Source organism: Lontra canadensis, unplaced genomic scaffold (assembly GCF_010015895.1).
Source record: "Lontra canadensis isolate GAN:19392208 unplaced genomic scaffold, GSC_riverotter_1.0 scaffold12, whole genome shotgun sequence".
Taxonomy (NCBI): domain Eukaryota; kingdom Metazoa; phylum Chordata; class Mammalia; order Carnivora; family Mustelidae; genus Lontra; species Lontra canadensis.
The window spans coordinates 19,522,079-19,534,236 of NW_022631006.1; the positions used below are offsets into that span (position 1 = coordinate 19,522,079).

The 12,158-nt window shown below is 47.4% G+C and overlaps 1 protein-coding gene across 3 annotated transcripts in view; it reads left to right on the forward strand.

The window, feature by feature from the left end:
• Window positions 1-9,782, forward strand: part of INO80 (INO80 complex ATPase subunit) — a 131,724-nt gene extending 121,942 nt beyond the window's left edge. The window contains exons 30-36 of one of the 3 annotated variants that reach the window (XM_032856804.1): window positions 513-671; window positions 1,446-1,548; window positions 2,325-2,413; window positions 4,720-4,875; window positions 5,181-5,340; window positions 6,045-6,260; window positions 8,185-9,782. In XM_032856804.1, coding sequence (XP_032712695.1) covers window positions 513-671; window positions 1,446-1,548; window positions 2,325-2,413; window positions 4,720-4,875; window positions 5,181-5,340; window positions 6,045-6,260; window positions 8,185-8,402 — 1,101 coding nt within the window. In that variant the 3' untranslated portion in view covers window positions 8,403-9,782. The remainder of the gene's footprint in view (window positions 1-512; window positions 672-1,445; window positions 1,549-2,324; window positions 2,414-4,719; window positions 4,876-5,180; window positions 5,341-6,044; window positions 6,261-8,184) is intronic. The other 2 variants (XM_032856805.1, XM_032856806.1) reach the window with 2 other exon arrangements.
• Window positions 9,783-12,158: the final 2,376 nt, after the last annotated feature.

Here is a 12,158-nt window from a genome sequence, read left to right on the forward strand (position 1 = left end):
TAGAAATTGCTTAAATAAATACATGAAAACTTTAAAAAAGAGAGGAAGAGAGAAGGTTTTCATATTCCCCCACCTCATAGGCCTACCAGGTACTTAGGATCTGTGATCTTAGATAAATTCTGTAATTTCCGTGTGTTTCAGTTTCCTCATCTATAAAATGAGAGTCTTAATAGTACCTAAATCATAGTGATTATGGGATGTAAGTGAATTAGTACACATAAAGCAACTAGAACAGTGACTGGCACATAGTGAGCACTAAGTATTAGGTAACTATTAATATTATTGCTGTTCCCTCTTTTTAAATGAAAATCTGGGGCGGGGAGGTGGGGGAGCTAGAGTATGTCTCTTTTGCCCAAGGCAAGTGAGAGACTGGCTTGGTTTTTATGAGTAGATGTGCATTCATCTTAATGCCCTTAATGCAGGGGCTGCAAGTGGCTGGCTTGCCCTCGGAATTCCTGGTCTTGCCATAAGAGTGCCTCAGTCTTTGGTGTATTCTTGTTCTGCCCGCGCAGGTGATTTTTTATGATAGTGACTGGAACCCCACTGTGGACCAACAGGCCATGGACAGGGCCCACCGCTTGGGGCAGACAAAGCAGGTTACCGTGTACCGGCTCATCTGTAAAGGCACCATTGAAGAGCGCATTCTACAGCGAGCCAAGGAGAAGAGTGAGGTAAGCAGCAGGCAGAAGAAGTAGTACAGTGGTAGAGAAGCTGGAAAGTCAGCCGCGTGTACTTGGGCTAAGACTCTTGCCTTCCATGGGTCAGGAGGGGATGAAAAGTTCTTCTGAATAGGAAATAAAATCAAGTCCTATACTGCCCTGGCTGTTCATTCCTCACCCCTTTTCTGTCCGAATGGTGTCTACAGGCTAGATAGGGCTGTGGTTCGTGGGAGGGTGACACCATTCATGGCTCTCCTGTTTTACATACTTTCCCATTCAGGGGAAGAAAGAATGACATTTGAGCTCTCTTCCTAGTACTCTCAATTTGACAATCTCTAAGTTGTATGCCAGATTTGCTAGTTTCCTTGATTTCTTTTCTTTTTTCTTTTTTTTTTTAAGATTTTATTTATTTATTTGACAGACAGAAATCACAGGTAGGCAGAGAGAGAGGAAGGGAAGCAGGCTCCCTGCTGAGCAGAGGCTCGATCCCAGGACCCAGGGATCATGACCTGAGCCAAAGGCAGAGGTTTTAACCCACTGAGCCACCCAGGTGCCCCTTCATATTGATTTCAATATTATTGGATCTTCTAGCTATCAATTAGCAGTCCCAAGCAAAAGTAGTTTTCATTGTTCTTTCTGTTGGATATATAATCTGGATGAACTGGTGAGATAAATGAGAATCCAAGTGCCAGAGGAGCAGATTGAGAAAGATGTCGCCTTCTTTCTGGATATTAGCCATAAGGGAATGGGTGCCTGCTGGTGATGTTTTGATCTGCTTTGGTATAGATTCAGCGGATGGTGATTTCTGGTGGGAACTTCAAACCAGATACTTTGAAACCCAAAGAGGTGGTTAGTCTTCTTCTGGATGATGAAGAGCTGGAGAAGAAATGTACGTACTCTGTACCTCTTACTAAAGCTCTCCCTTCCCTACAGAAGATTTTTCTCTGTCCCCTCCCATCCAAAAATGATAGGGCTCCTTGGCTGTGTGCTAAGGGTAAGCAAAGCCAAAGACTATATTTGGGGAGAAATGTTTTTCATGTTAATAAGTTATATTAAAACCCAAACAAGAATGTGTTATGGAGTAGAAGGCAAAACTCAATTTGTTTTAAAAGTACTATGACTTTGAATAAATTTGCATCAGGGAGGCTATATACCTAGACTCCTCAGCAGTAATGAATTTACTCTCTTCTGTCTAAAGAAATGTTTTTATGGAGAAGCTGGGAGAAACACACTGCTATAGCACTTCTCCCATGTATGGCTGACTTTGAGAACAGTTGGTTTCAGAATTACCTTGTGAGCCTCTGGGGATGTCAGCATCACATCAAGGAAGTATGTCTGACAGTGCTCACATTTGCCACCACCTTCTAAAACCCTTTCAGGACTCTGCAACCATATTAAAAGGTTGAAAAGAAAAGAAGAAAGAATAAAGTCAAGAAATGGACCATGACAGTTTAACTGAATGATGGTTTGAACCCCCAAACTGTTAAAAATCCAAGAACTCTGTTCCCTCTCCATGTTAAAAAACCAGTTAATCTGCCCTAGACAGAAATCCTATCCTAGAACATAAATACCAGAGGATGTGGCCAACTTAATTTCAGAGAATGAGGATTCTGATTACCACAGGCACTTCATCAGATCTTCACATCTTTTTAATTTTCTTGTTAGTGAGACTGCGGCAAGAAGAGAAACGGCAGCAGGAGGAAACCAACCGAGTCAAAGAACGCAAGCGCAAGCGGGAAAAGTATGCAGAGAAGGTATCTCAGGGTTTGGGTGGCCATCAGGGACGGGTAGGGGACAGGGCAGTGCTTTAAAAAAGGCTTTGGGTCCATGGCTTATCATCTTGGTTACTGGTTGGTATCCCGCTTCAGCTCTGTATGTGGTGAGTAGTAGTTCTGTGCTGATTGACATTTGACCAGGAGAAATGTGGCCTTGGTAGACCAGTAGTCCCCACACAGACCTACCTTGTTTGGTCACATGGAATTCTGGAAACTATTTGTTGGAGTTGTTGCAAAGCATCGGGCTAAATGTGGATGAGATGGATCTTACTTACATTATCAGATTCCACAGAATCTTAGAAAGGGCCTAAGAGGTCATTATATCCAGTCCTACCTTAATTCTGCTAGTGTTCCATTCAGTGTCATCTGCTATCGGCAAAAGAAATCACTGGCCAGTCTGTTCATCTTTTTTTCTCTAATTTATACCAAAGATTAGAGCTGGTTTTTGTCTCCCTTCTGACATTTCCCACTTAACCCCACCAGGCCAACTGCAAAGTGGAATGTAGTTCCCCTTACATTTCTCCCTGTCTTGCTGTATCTGCCAGAGTTTTGTTTCAGTGATCCTTATTCCTGGTCTTTACTGAGAAGTGAATCCAAGTGAGGCTTTCAGGATTTATTCTTGTTTCAGGAGTCAGCCCATTGGTTCCGACCAGGTTCCCAGACTTAACACTGAAGTATTGTTAGTTCAGAACCACTTTACTACCTTCCAGAAAGTACTTCCTAATATTTTCTAGTGGATTTGGTTTACCTTTGAGTCATGCTGCCCTTCCCACTTTGATCAGCCCTGGTCTTGGATAAGATAGCTACCATGGGCTTCAAGCATATGGATTGCTCTGGGTCCTCAGGCCAACCAGTTGTCCAGGCTTCATTTCCGTGGACTTCGATTTGTCTGAAGCCTATTGTCTGGCCACATGTTAACACTGATTCTGTAATAAGTGGAGGTTGAGTTCTTCCCCTTATCCAAGCTTGTATTGGACCTCATATCCCTTGTCCCTTTGGCCATATGACCTTGACTGATGGTCAGCAGCCTAGGAGCTTGTCTGTATGACTTGACCATCTTCCAGTAGATATACCAACTCTTCCTTTTGTAAAATCCACACCCTCATCTATACCTTCTGCTAAGCAGAACTGTCTCTAACAGAAGGATGCCCTGGTACTCACTATATCAAAGTTGAAAATCCAGGAACTGTGACTCCACCCTCAAATATCTAACCCATTACTTACTACTATTTAGAATTAAAATAGCTTTAATATTCAGAAACAACATCAAAGAAGAAAAGATGGGGTTTTTTATTTGTTCATTTGTTTTTTTAGCCCAAGTTCAGTAAATTTACTTTGCAATACAGTTGATATCATGAGCATTATTGAGCCAACAGGACATCAAAATAAAAAGCTGTCTAAAGTTAAAGGCACAGTATATTAACAAACATTAACCCTCAGTCACGAAATTATAAATGCAGTTTGGAATGGAGGTTGGCAGGAGGGGAGTTAATCCGGACTACAGCAATGAAGTCCTTGAACCACAGAAGGTGATTTTCTAATACAGAGTGTTATAGGGTTTACTGAGTTTGCATCAGAAGCCATCCCTGCTCTGAGTAAAGAAATTTCAGATAAACATCCAGTGGTAATATAAACCACACAAAGACATTAACCCTGATGTAGGGGTGAGTACAAATGCTGTTAGATGCAGTGAGTGGATGTGATTCCCAGAATTTTCTAAGCACATTCTGCGATTTCAGGTCCCTAATCTGTAACAGAGCCCTAGATAGTTCTAGACCTGCTTAATGTAGCTCTACCCATAAGCATTTACATGTAAACTGAGAAAGTAATGACAAAAGCAACCCATTATTTCTTGGGTATGATAAGAACCTTTGTCCTCCTTATGCATACTTAAAAAGAAGGCAGAATGAAAACAGATGTGCAGGAAATACACTAAAGGCACTGGGCCTCCCTCTTAGAGGACTGAATCAGTTCCATCCCTGTGAGTGCTGTGGCTCGGACATGCCCCTCAAGGGTCAGGCTTTGTGCAGCCCTGATGCAGTATGACTGGCCCGCCTTGCAGCTCTGTATTACTGGGGTAGATTATACATAAATTCTTTTTAAGCTTTTCCTTTCCTCCTTCCCTAGGAGTTTTTTTCTTCTTTAAAAGTATGCTAATTGGGGGGGAAAAAAACCTGCAAGTTTACAGAGAGTCAGATTTCTGTCGTCACTTTCTTTTCCAACCCCTTTTCTTTTGGTGCCTATCTTCATGCTTTTTCCAAATTTCTTGATTTGTGTGTTCCCAGAAGAAAAAGGAAGATGAATTGGATGGGAAAAGGAGAAAGGAGGGTGTGAACCTAGTGATCCCATTTGTTCCCTCGGCTGATAACTCCAACCTCTCTGCTGACGGGGACGACTCCTTCATTAGCGTGGACTCGGCCATGCCCAGCCCTTTCAGTGAGGTGAGGCTCCTTTTAGATGCCTTCATCCCAGCAGTGGGGACTATGTCCTGACCTGGTAGCCTTTGCTTCTCCTGGAGTTCTCCTGCCTTGGGGAAGGGGGCTGCACATGGAATCCATAAGGAAAAAAGGAAATGAGGACAGGCTGGCTTCTCTGGAGCCAGAGCAGGGAATTTCACCCTCAGGAATGAAGCCAGGCAGGAGAGGGAAACAGTGACAAGGGCTGAGAAGCATGTCTTCACATGGGTCTGAGGGCCATGGGCTGTGGGCACCAAGAATGGTGGTGATCTCGACGCTTCCTCCTCCAGATCTCCATCAGCAGTGAGCTGCACACCGGCTCCATCCCCCCTGACGAGAGCAGCAGTGATATGCTAGTCATCGTGGATGACCCAGCCTCCTCAGCCCCCCAGTCTCGGGCCACCAACTCTCCTGCCTCCATAACAGGCTCCGTTTCAGATACTGTGAACGGTGAGTGGTACTAATGTCTCGTACAGCTTGGGCCTGGTCCAGTGCCTCAGGAGAGGTGTTGGTTTTGTGCTGGATAAAGTCCCAACTCCTACGATCATGGCATTTTCTACTATCTGTGAAGAGTGGAGTGGAGGAAAAAGGAGAATTGATGGGCTTATTCTTTCACTAGCCCTGTCAAGTGAAAGGAAAAAGAACTTTATAAAGATTTCAAACTTTGTTTTCTAGTCAGCCCTGTCTTTCATATTCCACCTTCATTTTTGCTAGTTTTTAATTAAAGTTTGCTTCTCTCGGCCTTTCCTCACTTTGGTCTGTGGGGCCCAGTGGTGCTATTTCTTGAGGAGCTCTAGCTTTAAAACTTGGGAGTAAAAGCTGACTCAACAAGGCAGGAGCACATTGAAGCGCATAGGTGAACCACAGGCAGTACACGCCTGGGGTTCCTTTAGTAATGATCTAGTTTAAGGAAGAAATTCAGTTGTAATGCAACCACTCTTTTCTAATGAAAAGCACCTTAAGGAATCTGGCTGTGTCAGCCGTTCAGAATTCTTACTAACTCTGTGACTCCTTGGCCCAGCCATTAAATGGGGACAGATCCCTCCATGGGAATCCTAAAAACCCCGAGAGCCAGCCCTACCTGTCCTCGGAAGATTCTGTTAACATGTGAAGAGATTGACTCTTTTTCCCTCTTGGCCCATTTGTTCCCACAGGAATTTCCATTCAGGAAATGCCAGCTGCAGGACGTGGTCACTCAGCTCGAAGCCGAGGCCGCCCCAAAGGTTCAGGAAGCACAGCCAAAGGAGCAGGGAAAGGCCGGAGCAGGAAGTCCACCGCGGGCAGTGCTGCTGCAATGGCAGGAGCCAAAGCAGGGGCCGCGGCGGCCTCAGCAGCAGCCTATGCTGCATACGGGTACAATGTGTCTAAAGGTGCGGAGGCCCCGGGGGCAGGGGTGAGCTGTAGGCTCCATTCTGGAGAGGGACCATCTAGAGGGTCTGTGGAGTGGTCTGCCCAGAGAGCAGGTAGGGCACCCCCGGGGCCAGGAGGCTCCTTCCCGGAGGCCGCATTGGGTTTTGCTTCTGTGCTGAGCACTCCTGACTCTGCCCTTGCCCGTGTGACTTAGTACAGTTTCACCTTCGATGTGGAAATAACTACAAAGAGAGCTGAATTGCTGGACTATACTGTGTTAAATAATCATAGTTCTTCCTGCTTTGAGAACTGAAGTTTTTTCCAAGATGCATGTTTTAGTAATTATAGTTCAGTAATCTGGGCTAGCATCGTCTGCGTTCGCCACCACCCGCGCCGTGTGCCTGAGAGTGTAACACATGGCCCCACTCTGGAGTGAGTAGTGAAAGTGAGAAGAGGGAGCCATCTGCAGACCGTGTTTAACAACAGTGCATGATAGTGTGTGTACTGAGCAACAGAAAGGGGGAGGCCTTAATTATAGCTGTAGCTCGGAAGAAGGAGGAAACCATGGACCTGAAGACAGAGTTGCCAGGCTGTAATTCAGAATGGAGGAGAAGGATGACAAAGGAAGGGGCATATCCAGGGCCACCGAGCAGGTCTGTCAGGCCATGCTCAAGAGGGGCAGTCAGAGTCAAGAGTGGAAACACATGGCAGGACCTGATGGACAAGAGCTTCTCAGGTGTGGGATGAGGAGCTCTGGAAGGCCAGAGAAGGGACGTGGCTGTGGTGAGCTCGGTGTGTGGATGTTGATAAGCACAGCCTGTAGGACAGCTCTGAGGGGTGCGAAGGGGATCGCCATTTACCGCCTCGTTCACATTCACAGCCTGGTTTTGGTGTTTAGCTGAGAGTGTTGTAGCAGGTGTTGCCCATGACTAGATGGAAGGTGCTTAGTAAGTGTGAGTCCCCCTCCCCATCCTCCTGTGGCAGGAATCTTGGCTTTTATGGGTTTGTTCGTTCGATGAGTATGATATATACTAGCTTAGTCCAGCATTTCTTAAACTTTTGTCAGCTCATCACATCCTTGGAAAACAGCAGTCTGTACCAGCAGTCAAGGCTGCTGTGGCAGGGTCTCACCCAGACAGGCAGAGCACAATACTCATCCGGCTTTCTTCTGGAGATCTGGTCTAAGAAGGGGCAGGAGTGGTGAAGGAGGCAGAATGTCACGAGGGAAATCGACAATGCTTGGTGACTGGGAATGGGAAAACCAGGGAGGGGACCGATGCAGAGATTCCCCAGCAGCTCCATGGTGGATGGGAAGAGACAGTTGTGTGCCCACCAGGCACTCAGTACTCTTTCAGGATAGACCAGTCTGCAGGAAACAACTAAAGCAGATCAGACAGTATGTTAGGAGGTGTAAGTGGATTTGGCTCCTACAAGGAGGAAAGAGTTATCACCCTGGGAGCCATCACCGAGGATGAGCAATTTGAACTGGGTCCCTGAAGTGGCAGAGCTTGGGGAATGGGGGACATCTTGTGAAGTAAAGGAGTGAATAGGAGCAGCTAATCACAAGTGGTATCCCAAGAAGGAAGAAAGAATATGTAAGAAAATACATTAGTGCCTAAGAAGTTCCACGCCACCCTGCTTCCTTGTCTTCCCCACATTGTGTGACGTGTGCTCTGCCCATGAGCATCAAGGTGACATCTTACTCCTTGTGGATGAGGTGATGTGGGGAAGGCTGAGGAGGTGTCGTTTTTCTCTGAAAAACATATCCCTCTTACAGAAGAGACAGTTGACAGAAGAGCAAGCAAATGTGCTAGAAAGACATTGGTAAGGAATGGGAGGGGCTGCCCACAAACTCACCTCCAGCAAGCGCCAGTAACCAAGGTCGATCCCTGGGGCAGCTCGGACAGGTCTATACTCTACTTGTCTCTTTCTTCATCCCCACAGGAATCTCTGCCAGCAGTCCTCTGCAGACGTCTCTTGTTCGGCCTGCTGGCCTTGCTGACTTTGGACCTTCAAGCGCCTCTTCTCCCTTGAGTTCCCCTTTGAGCAAAGGAAATAATGTTCCTGGGACTCCCAAGAGCCTCCACTTGACCAGCAGCCTAGCCCCAGACTCCCTGGTCCGGAAACAGGGCAAAGGCACCAACCCCTCCGGAGGACGGTAACCACCTGGACCCTCTAGCTTCCTTCAACCAAACCAGGGGCCAGAGTCATGGCCCGCACATGGTCTTTGGATGGCTTGCCCGGTGCAGCGTCTTACATCCCAGGTCAGAGGGCAGAGATGACCAGTTGCAGCAAGGGAAGGACAGGCAGGTGGTTGGTGTGAGCACTTTTCTCACCTGTGTCTCAAGAGGAGTGCTCTGGGGGGCCTGTTAGGAAGAAGGCCCAAGGACAGAGATAGGCCTTGCAGCATCTCAAGTGAACTTGACAGCCACATTTTAAACCTCGCACTAAGGAAGGGCCTGACATAAACCCCCTTTAGATGCTCAGGCACACAGTCTCCCCCTTCCACTTGGGCTCTGGCCATCTCCCTTGCAGAGGCTCTGCAAGTGCTATGAAGAACCTTCCATGGTGGAGACATCTCTTAGGGCTGTGATTTCCTGTAGGGCTAGGAAAGGAGGAAATCATGTATCTGGCATCCTCAGTCTTTGGGCAACTCCCCATGTCTCCAGAACCCATTTGCCAGAGTGTCAGCACCGAAGAGAACAGTGAGTGCGTGAGAAGGTTAGTGGCTCGTGAGGGTGGCACAGGCTAGAGGAGGCATGCCCGGAGGCACCTGTTTTCCCAGCATTTCCTCCCCTGTCCTGCATGGTTCACACCAGAGAACCTTCAGGTCCCACCAGCAACCGTAGCAGCAGGTTCCACCCAAGGACTCCCAGAAGCCAGTAAAGAGACCAGGAGCCACCTTAATCAGCAGGACATCCTCACTGCCCCTCTTGCAGACTCCCCTTGCCCTTCCTGAATGCACAGTCTCCCCACCCCTGCCCTTCAGCCCCCTGCTTGGCTGTATGCACTGTCTGTATTGCACTGAGAAAGGAAGGGACAGCAGGAGTGAGGTGGAGAGGATGGAGAAAGGGCAAAGCTGAGCACCAACCCTCCTGGCCTCAACTCCACCCGCCTGAGCTTGCTTCCCCCCAAGAGGGGCAAAGGGGTGGTGTTTGCATGGGAGGTGTTTCTGCCTGCCCCCAGCCTGATGTCCCTGGTGGAGCGGGTGCTTCCGGGCGGGCCAGCCTCTAATTTGCACACCTGAAAATCGCGGAATTGAGTTTAGACAGATTGATTTTTAAAACTTTTTTTTGGAGTAGGGGTGGTAGGGGAATCATTTAATTTAAATCATTAAGATTCTCCTGCCCAAACCCAGACTCTTGTGTACAGATACTATTTAGAGGGAATCAGAAAAATGCCAAGCCTTTTTTTCTCTTTGAATGTGCTGTCTATTTTTATAACTGAACTTGTACATATGTATAAAGAGAGACACATCTTTCTTTTACTAACTGGAGAAAAAAAAATCTTAAATAAAATGGAGTGAGATAATTTTATGTAAATCAGGGTGTCTGTGGTCTTTGTAGCTGCCTCTTTTAGGGGCATATTAGGGTTCTTGGAGGAATGTGGCAGGGTAGAGGGGAACAGAGCCCCAACATTATTGCTGTGGTCAGAGAGGACAGGTCGTCATTGGGACAAGGAGTGCTGTGTGGGTATTTCCTCAGTGGCATTTTTAATCAGGCTTAGGAATTTGCCTGCAGCCATCAGAGAGGAGGTCTGACCAGTCACTGGCATGCCGAGGCCAAGGCCCAAAGGGTGTGAGCTCCTTATGACTTAGGACCTAGACTCTAAGACTCAGGTGTGTATGGCTTGGTCTAGTCCACCATCAGGGAGCTTCATAGTGGTGATCGGAACACTGACAGGTTCTTTCTCCAAAAACCACACATGAGAGGTGATCCTGGCAGTGTGTGATGTGTCATATCCCCAATTAATAGGAAAACCTTTATGGTCCCAATTTCTTAAAACGGTGTGTGTGCACACAAATTTGTATTATTTGGCCATTCCAATGCACTGTGGGTCAGTTATAGCAGTGGAAATACTAACAAACTGTGAACGGAATTCGGTGTTCTCGTAGTTAGCAGTGCTTGTAAGAATCATGAATGAAAATAGTGAAATATGTTGCAATGATTCCAAAGACATCCACACTTTGAAAACAGCTTTCCGATCAGTTGGTAAAAGAGCAAGTTCCCAGCCAAGGCTGGCAATTGGTGTGTCTCTGATTGAGCGAAACACTGATATGCTCTTGCGTCCCCTTCAAGCAGGGCTCATGCTGTTCCCACGTATGCTGGCCGTGTGGCCTCCCAGGCCTTGGCTCACCCTGCACACGTTTGGCTGGAGTGAGCTGGCTCCTGAGTAGCGGCTACTCACGAAGTCACAGGGTCAGCCCTTGCTTCATTTTGTTGATCTCCAGTACCACTATCATACACGCTGGGTATGTTGTTTTCCCTGCTGCTGGTAAACATGACCCAGGCCTCACACAGAACAGACCACTATCCGTTTCCCAACTAACCATGCATGCTCGCTTGTCATCACCACTGTGGCTTGTGGTTAAAACAAGCCCACTAGGATGGGTCCTCTCCAGTTCTCATTACTCAGCAAGGCCCCCAGTGACATTCCTGCTGGACCCTTGCCAAGGTTGACCGTGGCCACCTCTCTGGGGACCTGACAACTTGGATCCTGTCACAGCTTCGTCCAGATGTGAGTAGGCTAATGCCTCTGCCTGAAAAGCATGTTAAGTTTTGGATTAGAGACCTCATCTCCTCGGTCCCCAAACATGCTACAGTATATACTCCCTTTTCACCCATTTTTAATCCAGTCCCTGAAGAAACACAGCTAACATTTCATAATGAGGAATGCTCACCACCTTAATGTTCCTCCTCACCTGTCCCTCCCTCCCCTGAGGATAGATGGATGGAACTTGAATATTAAAAGTGAAGGCTTGAAGCTCATTAACCATCCCCAAGTTATATGATTCATGCTCTGTCTACCCACTTTCTGAAGACTTGTCCATCTCCCATGTGAGAGAGCCAAGCTCTTTTAGGAATGCAGGGAAGCAGTCCCCTAAATGGGAAAAAGGCTGGGAAGAACTCCTGCCTGCTAAAGGAAGTGTCCCTCAGGAAGCCTGGAAGTCCAGGCCTTAGAGTGCAGGTCTGGCTGGATCACAGTGAGAGCTGTCCCTTTGGCCAGGCTCACTTCGCTGCATGAGTCAACTCGGGACGCTAGGTAAGTGAATATTAAGGTTGTGGGTCAGTATAAGCAGCCGTGGAAATGCAGGGTCTGTGGCGGGCTTACTATGCCAGGATCTGTGTATAGGGGTTTGTCAAGGCACCCAGGCCTCTGGGGACTCACCAGATCTTGCTTGTGTCTGTCTAGTCCTGAGGGTCCCCAGGGCTTGCTTGTGTCTGTCTAGTCCTGAGGTTGGGCTGAGCAGGAAGCAGGGCAATGCGGACTGAGCAGTGAGCTGCGTTTTTATGCACAGCATTGCCCTAGTGTCTGCCAGTGTGTTCCATCTCTAGAGCCTTGATGGCTTGCAGGTGCAGTCTGCAGCCCTCACTGGTGCCACTCATGGCAGGCCATCTATCAGTAGAAACACATCTCCCTAGGGGCACTTGGCTGGCTGGGTCAGAAGAGCATATGACTCTTGATCTTAGGTCCTGAGTTCAAGCCCCATGTTTGGGTATAGAGATTACTTAAAAATAAAAAATCTTAAGAAAAGAAACACCCCATCAATGCCAAACTAGATGCTGAGGCGAGATTTGTAAGTTTCAGCTGTCTTCCAAGTTTCAGAGCTCCTCAGATGTGCCTTGATATCTGCAGTGAGTGAGGAGCACGGGGGCATGGCCAGTGCCAGTCTACTTTTACTGCCAGGCGAAGATTAG